Source organism: Malaclemys terrapin, chromosome 1 (assembly GCF_027887155.1).
Source record: "Malaclemys terrapin pileata isolate rMalTer1 chromosome 1, rMalTer1.hap1, whole genome shotgun sequence".
Lineage (NCBI taxonomy): Eukaryota > Metazoa > Chordata > Testudines > Emydidae > Malaclemys > Malaclemys terrapin.
The window spans coordinates 347,387,771-347,407,073 of NC_071505.1; the positions used below are offsets into that span (position 1 = coordinate 347,387,771).

The 19,303-nt window shown below is 48.7% G+C and overlaps 1 protein-coding gene across 1 annotated transcript; it reads right to left on the reverse strand.

Moving 5' to 3' along the window:
• Positions 1-12,380: 12,380 nt before the first annotated feature.
• Positions 12,381-13,343, reverse strand: LOC128832271 (olfactory receptor 52K1-like). Its single transcript, XM_054019521.1, has one exon. The coding sequence runs from the start codon at positions 13,341-13,343 to the stop codon at positions 12,381-12,383; it is 963 nt and encodes a 320-aa protein (XP_053875496.1).
• Between the last annotated feature and the right edge of the window lie 5,960 nt (positions 13,344-19,303).

Below are 19,303 nucleotides of genomic sequence, written 5' to 3' on the forward strand. Positions count from 1 at the left end.
TGTCTATCAGGGATGGTCTAGACAGTATTTGGTCCTGCCATGCGGGCAGGGGACTGGACTCGATGACCTCTCGAGGTCCCTTCCAGTCCTAGAATCTATGAATCTATGAATCTATGAATAGCCTCTAAGGATAGAACCAGAAACAATGGGTTTAAACTGCAGCAAGGGAGGTCTAGGTTGGACATTAGGAAAAAGTTCCTAACTGTCAGGGTGGTTAAACACTGGAACAAATTGCCTAGGGAGGTTGTGGAATCTCCGTCTCTGGAGATATTTAAGAGTAGGTTAGATAAATGTCTATCAGGGATGGTCTAGACAGTATTTGGTCCTGCCATGCGGGCAGGGGACTGGACTCGATGACCTCTCGAGGTCCCTTCCAGTCCTAGAATCTATGAATCTATGAATCTATGAACCTTCTGGTCAGCAGCGCTAAGTTCGTGTAGGAGACGGTGTATTGCTCCCTGTGAGTCGGAGGTGGAGTTCCCATCCCAGCGTACACAAAGCCCCCATAAACATGCTGTCTAAGTTACTCAGAAAACCTCTCCTGCATCATCTGCTTCCTGATCACTCAGCAGCCCCCTCCTGGTCAGTCACTTTGTGTGGGCCCCACAGGCCAGTGTGATTGTCTGATGTGGTCGGTCCCGGAAGACTATATCCGTCACTTCCACCCCGGGCCCCGCAGCCCATTAGGGACGGCCCTGCTCATGACTGTGACTGGCAGCGTGAGCAGAATCCTCAAAGCTCTCCACACATTAGGAGAAGTGTCCTTCAGCTCTGCATCATGAATGAACTGGAGAACTTGGAGTGGAGAGTGCTTCCCATGTGCCAAAATGTGATGGATGTTGTCCAATTCGACATAGAAGTCTTTATCACTGATGTCCGAGCATTTCCCATGTGTCAGCGTCCATTGAAGTTCCGTAGGATTGTTCAAGAGCGTTTTCCCATCTGCTGTCAGTTTACTGAGGTCATATAAATGCCTCCAGGTCTTTTTGTGGTGCTTCATTTGTCCAAACCTTTCTTTGATGGACACTCCAGCCTTGTCAATGAGTGAGCAAAAAAACTCCCTCTTGAATTTTTCTTCTGAGCTTCCCATTACCTCATCTCTGCCCTCGTAACCAATCTGTCTCTTCTTCCGATGAATACGAGATTCCTTGAAGACCGGCTCAACTCCTAAGTTTTCTACCATTTCTTTGGCAGCAGTGATGTCATCTTCAAATTCGTTGTCTCTGTAGGCCATAACGAGATCAAGGCAGCGTCTCATCAAAGTAGTAGCAGTTGCAATGTCCACTGACTGAGTTTGTAATGCCTTGTAATGTTTACTTGGAACAGAATTTCGTGACAAACCACAATTGAGACCAGAAATTTGAAGTCAGTGATCTGATTTGCCAAGCTTTGCACCTCGTGTCCGATTGTTGCCTCAGGTTTACTCAACTGCACCAGTTCCATCTAGGCATTGTAACACTCAGTCACTTGGTATCTCACTAGCCTTATGCTCACTCTTCAAGTCTTAAACACACGTACACTTTCACAATTACACAATAAAACAAGGTTCACAGTATTGCATCTGGTCTCTCACTTCATTTCGTTTATATATCTCAGTGGTCTCCAAAGTGGGGTGCACAAGAGGATCCTTCAGGGTGCGTGGCAGGAGGAGCGCTTTTTTTATTTTGGCGCTTCGTCAGGCAGGAGTCCAAGCTTATTTTTTTTGCTTCGGCGCGGCAGGGGGTGTGTGCTCAAAATTTTTTTACTGATAGGGTGCGTGATCAAAAAAGTTTGGAGACCACTGGTATATCTCGCTGACTGACTGGCGATGCCCCACCCCTTATCTACACGCGAGGGCCTGGCTGACAACATTCTAGGAGGTTCAAAGAAAATGTATTTCTCAGAAAGTCTGGAAGGTTCCATGAGATTCTACAAAGGTCCAGAACATTCTAGGAGGTTAGTGAAAAATGATCCCACATACAGAACGCCTGAAACATTTTACTTCAAACATTCTATTTTCCCTTTTGTGGCTAACAACAAAAACAGCACCCCGAACCCAACGCTCCCTCAAGCCCGGCACCCCTGGTGGTCTCCTGGGTCACCTGTCCCTAAATCCAGACCTGGACATAGTTACTTTGACTCGGGTCTGCGCACTATAGTGTGGACACCAGAGCCATAGGTTTGAGCACAGGTTAGAAAAGTCTTAACGTAGGGTTTAAATACCATGTAGATGCTCAGGGCCGGCTCTAGGCACCAGCAAAACAAGCAGGTGCTTGGGGCAGCACATTTGCAGGGGGCGGCATTCCAGCCATCCTTTTTGGTTTTTACTCAATTCCTCCCATCTCACATCCCTGCAGAAGCGGAGCCACAGAGCAGCTGGGGATCCAGCATGGGAGCTGAGAACCCACGGGACCCTGGGAGCTGTAGTTCCTTGGCCAGCTCCCTGCCTAGAGAGCCAGCCCTGGAGCAGGGAAAGAAGTACATTTCCCAGCAATCCCTTGGCAGCTATCAACAGGAAAGGGAGGGGGAGGGAGTGAGGTAGCTGAGCCATGCTGCAGCTTGCTGTGAGTGGAAAGGGGAGGCACTGTGAATGGGGAAAAAGTGTGCCCAAGGAGTAGAATGCTTTGCCCCAGATATCCCCTTCAGAAGACTTCCCCAGACTGGATTAGGGATACTGGTGTGACCTCCCCTTGCAGCCCCCAAAGAAGGAATTGGGGGGGACTAAATGGATGGTGCCCCTCTCTATCTGAAGCCTAGCAAGGGAGGTACGTGGATCCCACTAGAATTTAAAATGAAAAGTAAGGGAGGGGAGGCTCTGGACCTGGGCAGCTTTAGATACAGTACCAGGCACTTAGGAGGATTTCCACTTCTGAGCCATGGAAGCAGAAATTGACTTTTCCTTTCCCGATATAGCTAATATTCAGAAAGGGAATCTAGCACCTGCCTTCCAGATTTGAACACCCTCAAAATTCAGGAGTGCTCAAGCTCAATTCGGGCAGCTGTTACTTCATTTCTCCCAAATCAAATATACTGAGCCACTGTAACTTGCTGTAGGAAAAGTAGGATAAAATTGAGGAAGAAGTAGTTTTTAGGACTGGAATTGCTATTTTCAACAGCCATTGCCTTTTTTTTCTTTTCTTTCGTTTTATTTGTTTAAAAGGAAGACAGTGATATTGCATTGGCAAATTCCCCATAGAAAGAAAGAGTGGAACAAAAGAATAATAAAGGCACCTCAACTTATAATATGCATCCAGATATCCTCCAATCACACAAGCTGAAAACTGTTCCACTTTACTGCAGTTCTGTAACCATATGGGAACCAATCCTGTCTGTGTTCTGTGCACATCCAAAATTCTTGCTGAATGACCTGCCCTGGGAGCGAGTTACCGGTGACCCAGGGCTAGGAGAGCAGGAGGGTGAAGGTTGGGGGGAGAGCCCAGGGCTGGGGCAGCAGGGGTGTGGGGGGCACTGGTGGAGGGGAAAACGGGGAGCCCAGCGCTGGGGTGGCAGGGGGTTGGGAGAGAACCCAGGGCTGGGGCAGCAGGGGAGTGCGGGGGGGAGCCCCAGGGCTGGGGTGGGGGGCAGCCAAATGTTTTTTTTTTTGCTTGGGGCAGCTAAAAACCTAGAGCCGGCCCTGTAGATGCTCCAGCCCAGGGTTCTCTAAAACGGGTCAACTGACTCAAGTCCCACTAACCCTGGGCTTACAGGGCAGTGTAGACATACCCTAAAGTCCAAACTGCCCCTCCCATGATCTCTGAGTCCCAAAACAAGGTGCCTTCTGCCTCTTGCATTGGGAGCTCAGAGTGGCAAGCCCCAGTTTTAGCTGTGTGGCTCTGGCCGCCGGGCTGGTCCGGGCTCCTCCACTACACCTGGGCTGGTCTCCCAGCCCAGCTGTGAATGTGCCCTGGCCAGTTCTCGGAGCCAATCCCTTAGCACCTGCACCCCCAACTTCAGGCTGTGTCAGGGCCTCTTTATTACAAAAGCAGCAACAGCAACATGTGTTCTCCATAAGCCACATGGTCCTTCTCTCTCCATGCCCCAGAGTGAGCAACAAAGATGACCAAAGGGATGGAATACAAGCCATATGAGCAAAAGCTGAAGGAACTGTGTATGTTTTGTTTGGAAAGAGGAGATTAAGGGGGGACAGGACCAGTGTTCCCTCTAATTTTATACGTCCATGTACAGAATAAATTTTATTATGTGTGACGCATCACCTCCATATTGGTGAACATAACAAAATACATGTGGTGGGGCTGGGGATGAGGGGTTTGGAGTGTGGGAGGGGGCTCAGAGCTGGGGCACAGGGTTGGGGTGCGGGCTCTGGGGTGGGGCTGGGGATGATGGATGTGGGGTGCAGGCTATAGGGTGGGGCTGGGGATGAGGGGTTTGGCCTTTCCCTGCCACAACCCTGAGCCCCTGAGTGGGGCTGTGGCCACGCAGCTTAGAGGGAACTTAGGACATGATAGGGGTCTTCAGATACTTGACAAGCTGCCATAAAAAGATGGGGAAAAGTTGTTCTCTCTTGGCACAGAGTGCAGGACAGGAAACAGTGGGTTCAAACTACGGCAGAGCAGATTTGGATTAAATCTCAGGAAAAACTTCCTCCCTGTAAGAAGAGGAGGACAATGGAGCAGACGCCTTGGGAGGTCGTGGAAGCTCCTTCACTGGAGGTTTTCCAAAGGGGGCTGGAGCCGTCTGTCCTGGATGGTTTAGACACAACGAACCCTGCATCTTGGCAGGGGGCTAGACCAGCTGACCCGTGCGGTCCCTTCTCACCCGGAGGGTCTATGATTCTACAATTGTCAGACAATTCCAGCATTGTATCATGGAGCGGAGGGACGCGGTAGTTTTCCATGGGTCCCTTCACGGGGAGCTCAGGACATTATCAATTGTTCTGGAAACCTTTCTGCAGAGAGAAATGGAGCCGAAGCGGCCCAGAGCCTCAGCTCAAAGTGCTTAGCTGCCCCAGCCTGGAGGGGTTCCTCTTTCATCCGTATTACCAACATGCCTGACAATAGAAACGATGGTAGGCAGCTCTCCTGAGCCCCCATTCTCAAGGCACATCAGTTGTCCCAACCTGGATTGACAGGAGCGTCCCATCATGTTACCATCCATCAAAAATGAAACATGCGGTTGGATGGACAGTAGAAAACCAGTGGGGACAATAATGATATCACGGAAGACAGGCTCTGAGTGCCTTGGGTTACTCTCATTCAAAAACCAGAAAGGCCGAGTCCCGCTGTGCTGGCTGACACAGGGGAAAGGGCTCTTGGTGGGGTGTGCGTTGGGGGGCTAGTGTAGCCCCATCCTGTCCGTTACAGTCACCTTCTAAGGCACCGCCCGTCCGTTTATCCTCTTAGCATGTGTCTCTCTGTGTGTCGCTGTTCAGGGCTGATTGAGCAGCAGGACACGGCCCTGAATGGTGTAGAACTGCCCAGCCCCCAGACAGGAATCCAGGCACCATTCCTGCCTGCTCCCCGGCAGGCACTGACGGACGGTAGCGCGTTATAGGATCCTCTTGACTTCCCCACTCACCCCGTCTCAGCTCCGCTTCCCCCTTCCCCCGTTCTGCCTGCTCACTCGCGAGGGGGGTCATGGCTGCACAGCGCCTGCTTCCATCCCACTGTTCGGGGGCTCGGCGGCTCTGCCTCCCCCCCACAGCCATGCTGGACCCACTCACAATCTGGCCTTTAGTATGTAGATTCTCCTCTGTTGTGCCGGGGGGCTTGTGCCAGGCCTGGCTGTTACCTATGTTGGTCCGGATCACGGCATTGTCCAGGTGGAAACAGAGTGGCACCGCCCAGCCCCAGTCCCTGGGGGCAGCAGGGCTGATACTCCAGGGGGCCGAACAGCCACGGATCATGGGGTGTGGCTCGGAGCATGAACAGCCATGAACCCTCCAGCCACCTGGGAACCACCTCCTCTTGGGGTCGGCCCCTTCTCCTTGCCCATCCCCGGCAGCTCTGCTTTGCACTCTGCCACCTGCCAGAGTCGTTGGGCTCCTCCGTCCATGGGCGGCGGCCATTGCCGGACACCACCCCACCAGCAGGGGGTCTGGGGCCGGCTCCTGGCACAGGACTCCTCACCGCTGTCCCCTTCCCAGGTGTACATGACGGTGCCGGGTGCCTTGCGGCTGGGGGGAGAGGGGGGCTGACCCTTTGAATTGTGCCCCCCCACTAGCAACATGTGCAGTTTGAGGGGAAATGCCCCCATAGTCCTACAAACTCCACCCATGCCCCCTGGCACTATGGGGAAAGGGCGTCAGCCAGGGGTGGGGAGCCAAGGCGGAGCTATGTCGTGGATGCCGAGGGACCATTTCTCTTTATGCTACTCCACAGAGTGCCAGAAATCAGAAGTTTTCTAGGGAAAATGGGCTATAGGATCTCTGCAGCGATATCTATGGGTGGTGATTCTAACTACCTGGAATTGTTGATAAATTGTATCGTTTGACCACACTTTGGTTCATTATTGTGTTATGAAATATACTCAAGATCCCAAATAACCAATGTCAGGCAGGTTGATTAATATGGCACAGGAACAAGGTTCGATCTGATACCAGTCTCCACAGAGCCGTCCCACGCAGGGATACTGCATTCACCTTACACAGACGGTGTGCTCCCCCCGTTACAAATTTCAGCTGCTATTCTTTATATGATTTTACAAGTGACACATTTCTTTACACATCACTAAATTCCAACCCATCAATTTCTTCCAGTTCCCTACCTCGTTGTTCTGTTCCTTCCTTAGCTTTGTTTTAGATATTAGCATTCCAGGTACGGATCTGGGAAGGTCTTTCCCTGGCTTGTACTAAGACAGAGAAACGAATGTATCTTGATTTTGACAAGTTTTCTATCTGCTTGTGCCAAATGATTTGTTAAGCAAATGCAAGGTGTTATGGGATATTTAGCATAAGTGAATGAACAGGATTACAGTATAGGCCAGTTTCAGCGATATCCCTGTTAAGAACATAAGAACGGCCATACTGGGTCAGACCAAAGGTCCATCTAGCCCAGTATCCTGTCTTCCGACAGTGGCCAATGCCAGGTGCCCCAGAGGGAATGAACAGAACAGGTCATCATCAAGTGATCCATCCCCTATCACCCAATCCCAGCTTCTGGCAAACAGAGGCTAGGGACACCATCCCTGCCCATCCTGGCTAATAGCCATTTGTCAACCTATCCTCCATGAACTTATCTAGCTCTTTTTCAAACGTATTTCTTTCATTTGTTACAATATTTGTGGTTAATGTTATCGGTTCTTAATGCACACTAGTATATATATATATATGGTGCAGATAATACATATTACGAATGTGATATATATCTATATGATATCCAGCATATATTAGGCAACAGGAACAAATGTGATAGCAAAGTAGAGCCATACTTTTTCCCGAGTGTTTTATTCACACACACACACACACACACACACACACACACACAAACAATACTCTGTTTCATTTATTTATGGTCAGTATCAGAAAGTGAACATTGAATACTTTGTGCCTGAGATCACTTTGGTGAGGATTTGGGGAGTTTTGATGTGCACTTTGAGGCAAAAACACCCTTTATTGTCCCTCTCTCTCGATCTGGTGCATTGTGCAGCTGTGTGGTTATGACGTTATCTGGACCGGTGATCTGCTAGGTCACTCCACTCCTCGACTCTGGGAGCCGGCGTTACCCTGCTCTGCTGTGAGAACCCCCACTCCCAGGCTGTTCACACACAGCCTCTGGCATGTAAGCTGCTCCCAGCTATATGAGTGAGCACTTTTGGCCAGCCGCTGCTTGGATTGTGCAACCGAATGACACTAGCCAATATCTCCGGTCCCAGACACGACCCTAGGAACCTCCGTCTTGCAGTGTCCAGTTATGCCCGCTGGACACTGCAAGCTTATATGAGTCCGTCAATTTAACAAAGAAATTGATATGTACCAGGCTTGTTATCCCAAAGGGGAGTCTCTGACACGCTTCAAACCAAACGCACTGCTTCAGGTAGAATAAACAAACAGTTTTATTAACTATAAAAGATAGATTTTAAGTGATTATAAGTCAAAACATAACAAGACAAATTTGGTCAAATGAAATAAAAGCAAAATGCATTCTAAGCTGATCTTAACACTTGCAGTGCCTGTACAAACTTAGATGCTTCTCACCCCAGGCTGGCTGGTTGCCCTTCAGCCAGGCTCTCCCCTTTGATCAGCGCTTCAGTCGCTTAGTGGTGGTGTCTGTAGATGGAGGTGGAAGAGAGAGGAAGAGCATGGCAAACGTCTCTCCCTTTTATCATGTTCTTTCTTCCCTCTTGGCTTTGCCCCCCCCTTCAGAGTCTGGTGAGCATTATCTCATCGTAGTCCCAAACTCACCAAAGGAATGGGGGTGACTCACTCATGAGTCCAGCAGATCATTTGTTGCTGCCTAGGCCAGTGTCCTTTGTTCCTGTGAGGCTGGGCTGGGTTTGTCCCATACATGTCCTGATGAGGTGTGAACTGCCCCTCTGCTCCTGGAGAGTTTTACCTGGGCTTGTTTTAAGCCATGAGGACACATTTTGAGCCTCATAACTATATACATGAAATTACAACCTATAACATCACTATAACAACCATGCTCAGTGCATCATGGGCCTTCCGAAGACACCTAACATGACAAACTTTGCATTGGATACCACACAATCATATTATAAGGATGAACATCAGGGTGCAGGGTGTTCCCCCGAGGTACAGAGTGTCACACCTCCCCTGTTAGTTTACTGCAAGAGAGTTAGTCACTGACTACTTTGAAGGCAGTGTGCCCAGCGTCCTCTTTCCTGGACAGGGCATCTGCTACCAGGTTCTCCCTTCCCTTTATGTGTATAATTTCCATGTCAAACTCCTGCAGGATCAGGCTCCAGTGCAGAAGTTTGGAGTTTGTGTTATGGTTCTCTTGGCATCCAGCCATCAAGGCCATGAGGCGGTGTGCCTCAGTTTCCCCATTCACGCACAGCAAACTAGGTTTTTTTATGGTTTCTCTGCTGTGATAAGCTTTAAATCTGTTTCCAGGTATTAACTGAGAACTAGCGTTACCATAAGTTTTAACATCAGTATCAAAATTCTTATCCCACGATTTAACATTTACGCCAACAATTTTATCACAGACGGGTGTTTACAAATATCTTTATGATACCACCCCCCTGTTCAGACAGTCTGGTTTGAGGTTGTTTCGTTCATTCCCCATGTGTCCTTTGACTCTCTCCCATGTAAACAGTCACTGGCTTTTCTTTCCCTCCAGTGTTCCCCTCTGCCTGGGTTCTTATTTTAATGATGTGTCTGGGATTTTGGTACCTCAGGGTCGGGCAAGATAGGAGTTTAGGGAGATCCTGCATATTGGCTGGCCCTTTGGGGAGCTGTCTCCCAACCCCAGGACTGTACATATGCAAAAAATCCAGCTCCCTTTATGGGGTTCCCTTGTGTTTCCCCCGCCCAGCACTGAGTCCTTCCCTGCCCCCTAGAGGGCTGTGATCTGTGCTCTCTGGGTAGGTGTGTTTACCCTTCGATCAGATTCACCTTTTCTCTGCAGCTTTCCCATAACTGCTCTCTGTGTCTCACCAGCGTGGGGGAAACACCCCCTTCTCTGCCAGTTGGGTCATTTGTGTTCTCACAAACTCCCACCTGGCAATTTCTTGGTCTCAACTCCTCTGCCGTCACAGGCGTTGGAGCTGCATCTTGATGTAAAGAGACAGTTACTTTCCAAAACCTTTTCAGAAATAGCATCCTGAAAAACTAGGACCTGGATTGGGGTACCCTCCGCCACCCCTTTCTCTGTCCCTGAGAAGTCAGCTGTGTGACTGCCCCCCTCCAGGAAGTCGGTCACACAGTTCCCTCTCAAAACCTGGCTCAGGGGTTGAGTGCCTGGGAGCGCAGATGCTGACTCAGCCCTTCTGTCCTGGGCATCTTCTCCCAACTGACCAGTGAGGAGACAGTCCTGTACCCCCACTATTCCTCCCCCAGTTTCCTCCTCTGGGGCCCCTCCTAAGACACATTTCTCTGTGCTCCCTAGAGAGGGTCTGTGTCTGGTTCACCTGCAGCTTGCTGGCAGCTAACAACCTGGGCAGTTCTCTCCCTGGCAGGCATTACACCCCCATCCCTTCCTGAGGTGGCGTTGCCTCCAGCTGCAGTGCAGGAGTTGGTCTCAGCCCCCTCCCACCTGGAAGCATGTGGCTTCCCCCTGCTGCAGGAGAATGAAGGAGACTCTCTCCCATTCTCTCAGCAGTTCCTGAGACCTGACCCTTTCCCTCAGGCATCCAAGCATAAAACTCCCTCCTGCTGCAGGCAAATACTTTAACCTGAGCTACACGGAAAAAATCATTCCCAAGGAGCAGGTTGATTAGGAGGTGTTCCATTCCCCCCACAGTCACAACACTTTCCAAACCTTCCCACACCACATGGATTTTAGCTAATGGTATGAGGAATCTGCTTTCGCCCACCCCCACAAGCTCTGCCATTTGGCCAGGTAACATACAGGCCTTTGGGATTACACTCTGCTTAACCAGAGAGATCTGGGCCCCTGTATCCCTCTGCCCCAATTCCCTGCCATTAATTTGGACAGCCTTAACATGCTCCATATCTGGCTCTGCAGAGGCTAATCTCACAGAACCGATATGAGAGGTTTCAATTGCTTGGGGGGTTTCTGTGGCGAGGACAGCAGAACTAACATGAGCTTCCTCCTAGCACAGGGCCTTTATTCCTCAGGTGATCAGTGGAATTACCCTGATAGCATGTTTTGGGCTCTTCTCCTTCTACAGGAGATTTGGGACGAGAGTTAGAGGAAAGGTTCTGGGGAGGTGAGTACCCAGCCTCCCAGCCACCCTCCCTCTTGCTAGGGAGAAAATAGGATCTCCCCTTCCCACCTGCTTTAAACCCCATTCTGTGACCTGCCCTCAATAGACGCCTGAGTCTGTTCAAAGGCATCAGCTCAAAAAGCCATCTCATCCCCTGACTTGACATTGTTATCCCATAGACACGGCTTTACTTCGGCCTTACATATGCTAAAATGCTCTTGTGCAACAAGATCAAGCGTTCCTTCAAAACTTGCCACCTCTTTACCCCTCCCCCGTTTTCCCAACAAATCTTTCATTTTGTTTACCTATTCCCCGTGACTCATCCCAATAGCCCTTTTAAGAGTCCTAAATTGAATTCTATATGTTTCAGGGGTAACCTGAAAACTTCGCACAACAGTATTTTAAAATTTACAATAGTCTAAAGCATCTTCACTAGGCATTCCATTGAATGCATTTCGAGCTTTACCAGTTAATTTCGCAATCAGGATAGGAACTCTCTTACCATCAGGGATTTCATGTATTGCATACAGCTTTCAAAGGTAGTCAGATATTCAGCAATATCGTCCTCTTCACTGGATGCAGGACATAAGTGTTCCCATTTGTGGATTTTTGGAGTGATGGGAGTGGTTGGGGTCGGGGGCCTCTGGTTCTGCTTCTCTAGCAGGTCCAGCGGGGGGGTTCTCTCTCTCTTTTCCTTCTCTCTCTCTCTCTTTTTCTTCCATAGCCCTTCTGTGTGCAGCCTCCTCTTCTTTGAGCCTCATTTCTGCCTGCCACATTTGAAACTCGCAGTCCTTTTCCTTCTCTGCTGCTTCCAGTCTGGCCAGCTCTAGTTTTGTAACTGTCTCACTGGTCCTCATTCTTCTGTTTCTTGTGCTTATTTCTCCTCATCCGAAATAAACAAACAGAAAATAACAAAACTGTGACCTCCTCCTGACTGTTCTTAGTCACTGCACTTAAGACTCACTTAAAATCACAAATATCAGTGCCTGAACTTTGAACTCCACTTGGAGTAACAAGCTGTATATACATCCTGCTCGCTGCACCACTGTGATGTTCCCCTCTGCTCCTGGAGAGTTTTGCCTGGGCTTGTTTTAAGCCACAAGGACACATTTTCAGTCTCATAACTATACACATGAAATTACAACCTATAACATCACTATAACAACCATGCTCAGTGCATCATGAGCCTTCCAAAGAGACCCAACATGACAAACTTTGCATTAGATACCACACAATCATACTATAAGGATGAACATGGGGGTGCAGGGTGTTCTCCCGAGGTACAGAGCATCACAGTGGTATTGTTAAAGAACTTGGAATAGGCTCTCAAATGTTCAGACATCGCAACTGCCTTCACACTCCTACACACTCCACACACAGGGCCGAGTGAGGACAAGGAGATGGCCAAGATCACCTTCTGGCCAGCAGCGCTAAGCTCGTGTAGGGGACGGTGTATTGCTCCCTGTGCGTTGGAGGTGGAGTTCCCATCCCAGCGTACACAAAGCCCCCACAAACATGCTGTCTAAGTTACTCAGAAAACCTCTCCTGCATCCTCTGCTTCCTGATCACTCAGCAGCTTCCTCCTGGTCAGCCTAGAAGCTTTTCCCTCGGAACAGGAGAAGCACCCGGTCACGAATCTGTTTGGTTTTCACACCGTACACGATGGGGTTCATCATGGGAGGAAAGAGGAGGTAGAAATTGGCCAGCAGGATGTGTACATGTGGGGGGACTTGGTGGCCAAACCTGTAAATTATTGAGGAGAGGATCACTGGTGTGTAGGCCACTAAGATGGCCCAAAGGTGGGCAACACAGGTGCCAAAAGCCGTGAGTTTCTCTTCCTTGGATGCCAAGCTTAAGACAGCCCTTAGGATCTTGACATACGATAGGGAGATGAACATCAGATCCAGCCCCACAATGAAGAAAGCCACAATGATCCCATAGATGTTATTGAACCTGGTGTTGGCACAAGCCAGAGTGACCACGGCCATGTGCTCACAGTAGCAATGGGAGATGACATGGGACCCGCAGTAGGGCAGCCTCCTGAGGACGAAGGGCAGAGGGAGCACTAGGAGAACAGCCCGGGCCAAAGCCGCCAGCCCGATCTTTGCTATCACTGAGTTGGTCAGGATGGTGGTGTACCTCAGGGGGTTGCAGATGGCCACGTACCTGTCAAAGGCCATGGCCAGCAGCAGAGCAGTCTGCATGATGGAGAACGAGTGAAGGAAAAACATCTGCACCAGGCAGCCGTTAAAGCTGATCTCCCTGGAATTAAACCAGAAGATGCTCAGTATTTTCGGCATGGTGGTTGTGGATAAAACCAGGTCGATGACGGCCAGCATGGTGAGGAAATAGAACATGGGCTTGTGTAGGGAGGGCTCTGTCTTGATAACATACAAGAGGGTGCAGTTTCCTAGAAGGGCCACGGTGAACACTGAGGAGAAGGGGATGGAGATCCAGAGGTGCAGAGATTCCAGCCCCGGGATGCCTGTCAGGAAGAACACTGATGGATCAGAGCCTGTGCTGTTGGAATCTGACAGGTTGTCTTGTTGTGGCATCTTTTGCAAGTCTCACATCAGTGTCTTTCCTTTCAATAAAACATAACACATGAAATGAACAGACCCTGTAAATTAAATACATGCTAGGGGCCAGTCTCAGCTCTGGAAGAAGTGGAGTTCTTCTTTCTGAGTTCATCAGTCATGTTGCAATACTAATCATACAAACACTTATATTTTTCTTTGCAAAATCATTTAAAGTTCTTAGAATGTCATTACAAGTCATGAGTTACGAACCCCACTTGGTTACAAATATCCTACCTGGTGTATCTTGCTACTAGAAGATGCACATTGTTTAGTGTGCATTCTCCCGTGAAGTACCTAGTATATCTGGCCACACGGCACATATTTTCAGCCTAGAAATACCTGGCATGTTAAGCTGCATGTAGCAAGATGTGCCTGGTACATTCAGCAGCACATTCTGGGTATTCAGCCTGGATGTACGTAGTACATCGGGAACATGCATGAGTAGTGCTATTTTGATCTCAGCTTCAGAGCCCGAGCCTCAACATCTACACAGCTATCCTCGAGAAGCACAAGCCTGCATCTGTCAACCCGAGCTGTGAGACTAACTGCCGCTCGCTGCGTAGACATAGCCAAAGAACCTATGAGTCTGATCCCGCTCCCATTGAAGTCAGGGGAAGAACTCCCCACCGACTTCTGGGATAACTGAGCTGTTTTTTTTAGGTGACAAATCTGAGGAACTGTCCCAGGTGTCAGCAGAGGAGGTTTTGGAACAAACTGATAAATTAAACAGTAATAAGTCACCAGGACCACATGGGATTCACCAGGAATTCTAAAGGAACTCAAATATCTAAATGCAGAAATACTAACTCGGGTATGTGACCTATCACTTAAATCAGCCTTTGTACCAGATGACTGACAAATAGCAAATGTGATGCCGATTTTTAAAGAAGGTTCCAGAGGTGATCCTGGCAATTACAGCCCAGTGAGCCTAACTTCGGAGCCAGGCGAATGGGTTGAAATGATAATAAAGAACAGAATCATCTCTCACCAATCTAGTAGAATTCGTTGAGGAGGTCAACAGACATCTGGACAAGGGTGATCCAGTGGCTATAGTGTATTTGGGCTTTCAGAAAGCCTTTGACAAGGTCCCTCACCAAAGCCTCTTAAGAAAAGTAACGTATTCAAAACAGACTTTGAAGAGAAGAAATGTTATGATATAAAAAGTCCAAATGAACAGAGATGGAGAGACTATTTTCACAAAGGGAAAATTATTACAAGCTGCTACAAGCCATACTGACATAAGGTTGTAGAAAAAATTATTAATTATTTCATGAACTGAGAAAAAATTGTGATCAAATAATTATGGAGTCATAGATTTTAAGGCAAGAAGGGACCATTCTGATCACCTGCTCTGAACCCTTTTCAATCTGTTAGCAACCTTTTTGAAGTGTGGACACCGGACCTAGAAACAGTGCCCAATGATGTTCTCTCCAAGCTTCACACCTCTCTATTTTCACTCCCTATTCCCCTGCTTGTACATTCAAGGAGGTCACTTGTTGTCTCCATCACCACACTGCAGTGGGACCTCATGTACAGCTGGTTTCACATCATCACTCTGAGTTCTCTTTTGAGTCAGTGCTTTCTAAAACAGAGCCCCCCATCCTGTAAGTATGATCTACAGCCTCGGTTCCTCGATGTAGGACCTCGCATTTAGTTGTAATCAACTGCACGTTGCTCAAGTGAGCCCAGTTTAGCAAGCGATTGAGATCGTTTTATAGGACTGCCCTGTCCTAATCATTACTTGCCTCTCTGCCAAAACATATGTCCCCCAGACTGAAATCTCCCATGAGAACAGAGTTACACAATAGAGAATCTCTCACAATGCAATTGCACCAGGGGAGAGAACTATGGCTCTGTGTGTAACCCAAACATCCCTGATTTTTGGAATACTCAGTGCTTTCTTCACATCATTTTTTTGTCTTTTGATGGAATTAAATAGTTCTCTTCTAAATGACCAGCCTCACTCTGCTCTCACTAATACGGGTGTAAATCCAGAATCATTCCAGGTTTACACAAGTGTAATTGACAGCAGATTTCGTCCCAAGCTTTACATTTACTTTAAAAATCTCCTATTTAGAAAGATCCTTGATTAGCTTTAATCTAAACTGCCCCAGCTCACCTGAACCCTGGCTGCATCTCCTTCCCTCAGCACATGCTGAAGTCACACACAAACTGCAGATCTCTGCACTCAGCCGGGATCAACTGGGTGAGAGTATTTATACCTCCTAATGACCCCCTGCTGACTTTACTCCCCAGGTGGGAGGTGAGAGACTTGGGTCTCTATAGAGGTACGTTTGGTGGGGGCTCGACCTGTTCAGGGGGGCCGGGTGTACAGTGCTAAAATAATATGAGATCTGAGCTGTGTTCTATTTCCAGAAATAAAAAGTAAAACGCGGTCGTAAATAATTTGTATTTTATATTAGAGGGAAAAATCAAACAAAAAATGTCCAGAGGAAGCGGGAGAGAGAAAACTCATAAAATATTTAAACAAGTCACATAACTGAACCCTTCTAGTATCTCTGTGCATCAGAGCGTTTGAAATCTAAGTTCGCTTGCTTCCAGGCTCTCTGCCTAGGATTCATATAAATGCTACTGTCTCTCCTCTCCAGGGCTATACCCCACATGAGCACTTTTACTTACTTGCTTTATGAAATGAAGATTTAAGCTACATAAGTAAACTCTTTAGGAAACTTCTGACTACAAGCAGTGACTGAATGCCCATCCAACGCGTGTGGCTAAGATGCCACCTCTCTCACTATAAAACGTCTACGATCTCCCCATCTGCTTACACAGATCCTGGAATGTAATTTTACAGCTTCGACTTTGCTTCTAAACGTATATACTAGTTTTCTTTATATTACGTGTGAAAGACAGCTCGAAATGTGAATGCAGGTGATTTCTGCCTTACGAAGAGTATTTGAAAGAAGTCGCTAAATCAGTGGTCCCCAAACTTTTGAGGGTCGCGCACTCCCCCTTATCCCTGTCCTCACGCCCCCCTCCAGAGCTGGGCTGGGAACGGGGCTGTGGCTCGGGGGTGAGGGGGGTAACGCGAACAGGGGTGCATGGGGGATGAGGCTGGGTCAGCAGCTGGGGGTGGGTTTGGGGCTGGGAGTGTGACCGTGGCCAGGGGACAAGGCTGGGGGTGGGAGCAGAGCTGCAGCTGGGCTTTGATGGGGACCAGCAGCTGGCATGTGGACAGTTGCAGCTCCGCTCCTGGCCTCGCCACCAGGCTGGGAATTGAGCCATGGCCAGCGGCAGAGGCTTGGGGTTGGCACAGGGCCAGGAGTAGAGCGGCCACCAGGCCTTGGTGGGGGCCGGAAGCTGGGACCTCAGCCGGGTGTGGAGCCCTGCGAGGCTAGGGACGGGGCCCGGTGCAGGGCCGGGAGTCAGGGACATGGCTGGAGGCGGGACCGGAGAAGAGCCGGGGGTGGGAATAGGCTGGGTGGTGCTCCCTACCTACCCACCCTGTAGTGGTGGGCCCGGGCCCTGCTATGCCCCGCCGGACGTTCCTCCATGCCCCCCCTGGGGAGCACGCCCCACAGTTTGGGGATCTCTGCTCTAACTGTAAACGTGATTATTAGAAACTGTAGGTTATAAATGTACAAACCAGTTGGTCAGAAGGCAAATATGAGAAAAGTGTTTGTACAAGAACAACGTGTGACTCAAACATAGTGGGGCAACCCCTCCTTGAATTGGTACCGAAACAGTTATGACGAGTTACCCTCCCAGGCTTTGCTTCTCTATGCTCTAAACTATACTGACCTGGGATAAAATCACTTGTATTTCAACAGCTTAAAAACACCCCCTTTGCCCACTAAACACTGACACCAGCTTAACTCTAGAGGGCAGTGTCTGGTGGTACACGGTTCAATTATGTACAAAATGGCGTCTTCTCTTTTGAAAACAAAAGAAGGGATTTCAGACCCGACGAGGCGTTTTTTATGGAACTCGGTTACGTCAGAACAACAAAACGCTGCTCTGAATTGTTCTGAGCGCCCGGCACTGAAACACTCTTCTGAGAGGCTCCTGGCTAATTTAGTACATTCCCCACTTCCGCTCTTCTCTGGATTTCTGAATTCCGAAGCATGTTCTACAGACAGAACCCTAAGGAAATCACTGGGCCTCAGTCAAGGCATGCAACACGTGCTTTGTATTTCGCCACATTCAGGCAAAAATCCTGTGTCTCCGTATATGTCTCGGAATTCATAAGTGACTGCCAATTCAGTGAGGTCTGGGTTTCCTGGTTCTACTGTTGTTCTGATTTTTACTGGCTGGCAGAACAAATCACCTGAAACAAAGAGGTCAGTGCCGACCTGGATAATCCCCTGCAGAAATGGCCTCTTTTTCCTCCAGGTCACCTACCCACAGTGTGCTCACCGCGGCCTTCCCATGCTATCCCCCTGCATCCGCCCTGCAGTCTTTGTGTGTACTCAGTTGATGTGTTTATTTCAAGGCTTTCGGCACCTGTTTCCCAACTTTGCGCCATCTTAGTGGTCTACACACCAGTGGTTCTCCTCAATAATTCCAGGTTCAGCCACCTAGTCCCCCCGCATGTACATATCCTGATAGCCAATTTCTACCTCCTCTTTCCTCCCATGATGAACCCCATCGTGTACGGTGTGAAAACCAAACAGATTCGTGACCGGGTGCGTCTCCTGTTCCGAGGGAAAAGCTTCTAGGCTGACCAGGAGGGGGCTGCTGAGTGATCAGGAAGCAGAGGATGCAGGAGAGGTTTTCTGAGTCACGTAGACAGCATGTTAGTGGGGGCTTTGTGTACGTTGGGATGGGAACTCCACCTCCGACTCACAGGGAGAAATACACCGTCTCCTGTACGAGCTTATCAGAAGGTGATTTTGGCCATGACCTTGTCATCACTCGACCCTGTGTGTGGAGTGTGTAGGAGTGTGAAGGCTCCTTGCACGTTCTCTTGCTTCGCTGGAACATCTGGCCTTTATTATTGATACACCCAGCTACAGCCACGGTTGTGCATGCTGCAGGAACCAATGCTGTATCTGCCCCAGAGGTTCAGTCACTTCTGAGATGTAGCAACACACCAGGGGCCATTTAGGCACCAGAATAAGTGCTTAGTGCTGGGCTCTTTTGTCCCAAACGTGCCACCATGGAAACTGCTGGTGCCAACCTTTTTTTTTTTTTTAAACCTGGCCTTAGTTGTGGTGTTTGAACATTTGAGAGTTTGTCCCCAGTGGTTTAACCCTACTACACAGCAGCAGAATGCATCAGGTTGAGGGGTGGGGGGGAGGAAAGGTGTATCTGCCTCAAAGAGCACTTCGAAACTCCCCAAATCCTTACCAGAGTGATCTCAGGCACAAAGTATTTAAAGTTCACTTTCTGATACTGACCATAAATAAATGAAACAGAGTAGTGTGTGTGTGTGTGTGTGTGTGTGTGTGTGTGTGTGTGTGTGTGTGTGTTAATAAAATACTCGTGAAAAAGTCTTGCTCTACTTTGCTATCACCTTTGCTCCTGTTGTCTAATATATGCTGGATAGCATATAGATCTATATCACATTCATAATCTGTATTATCTGCACCGTATCTATACTAGTAGTACGCATTAACTACCAATAACATTAACCACAAATTCCGTAGCAAAAGAACTAGATAAGTTAAAATAAGAACTAGATATAGTCATGGAGGATAGGTCCATCAATGGCTATTAGCTATGTTGGGGAGGGATGGTGTCCCTAGCCTCTGTTTGCCAGAAGCTGGGAATGGGCGACGGGATGGATCACTTGATGGCTAACCCAGTGAGGAGAACTTTAAACTAGGTTTGAAGGGGGCAGGTGGCCAAAGCCCACAGATAAGTCAAGAACATGGAGACCTGGAAGAAGGTTTGGAATTTGGGGGAGCATAGGCTGTTATAGCAAGGAAAAAGGAGAGACAAGACAGAAGGGGGGGTGGGGAAGCAAATCAGTA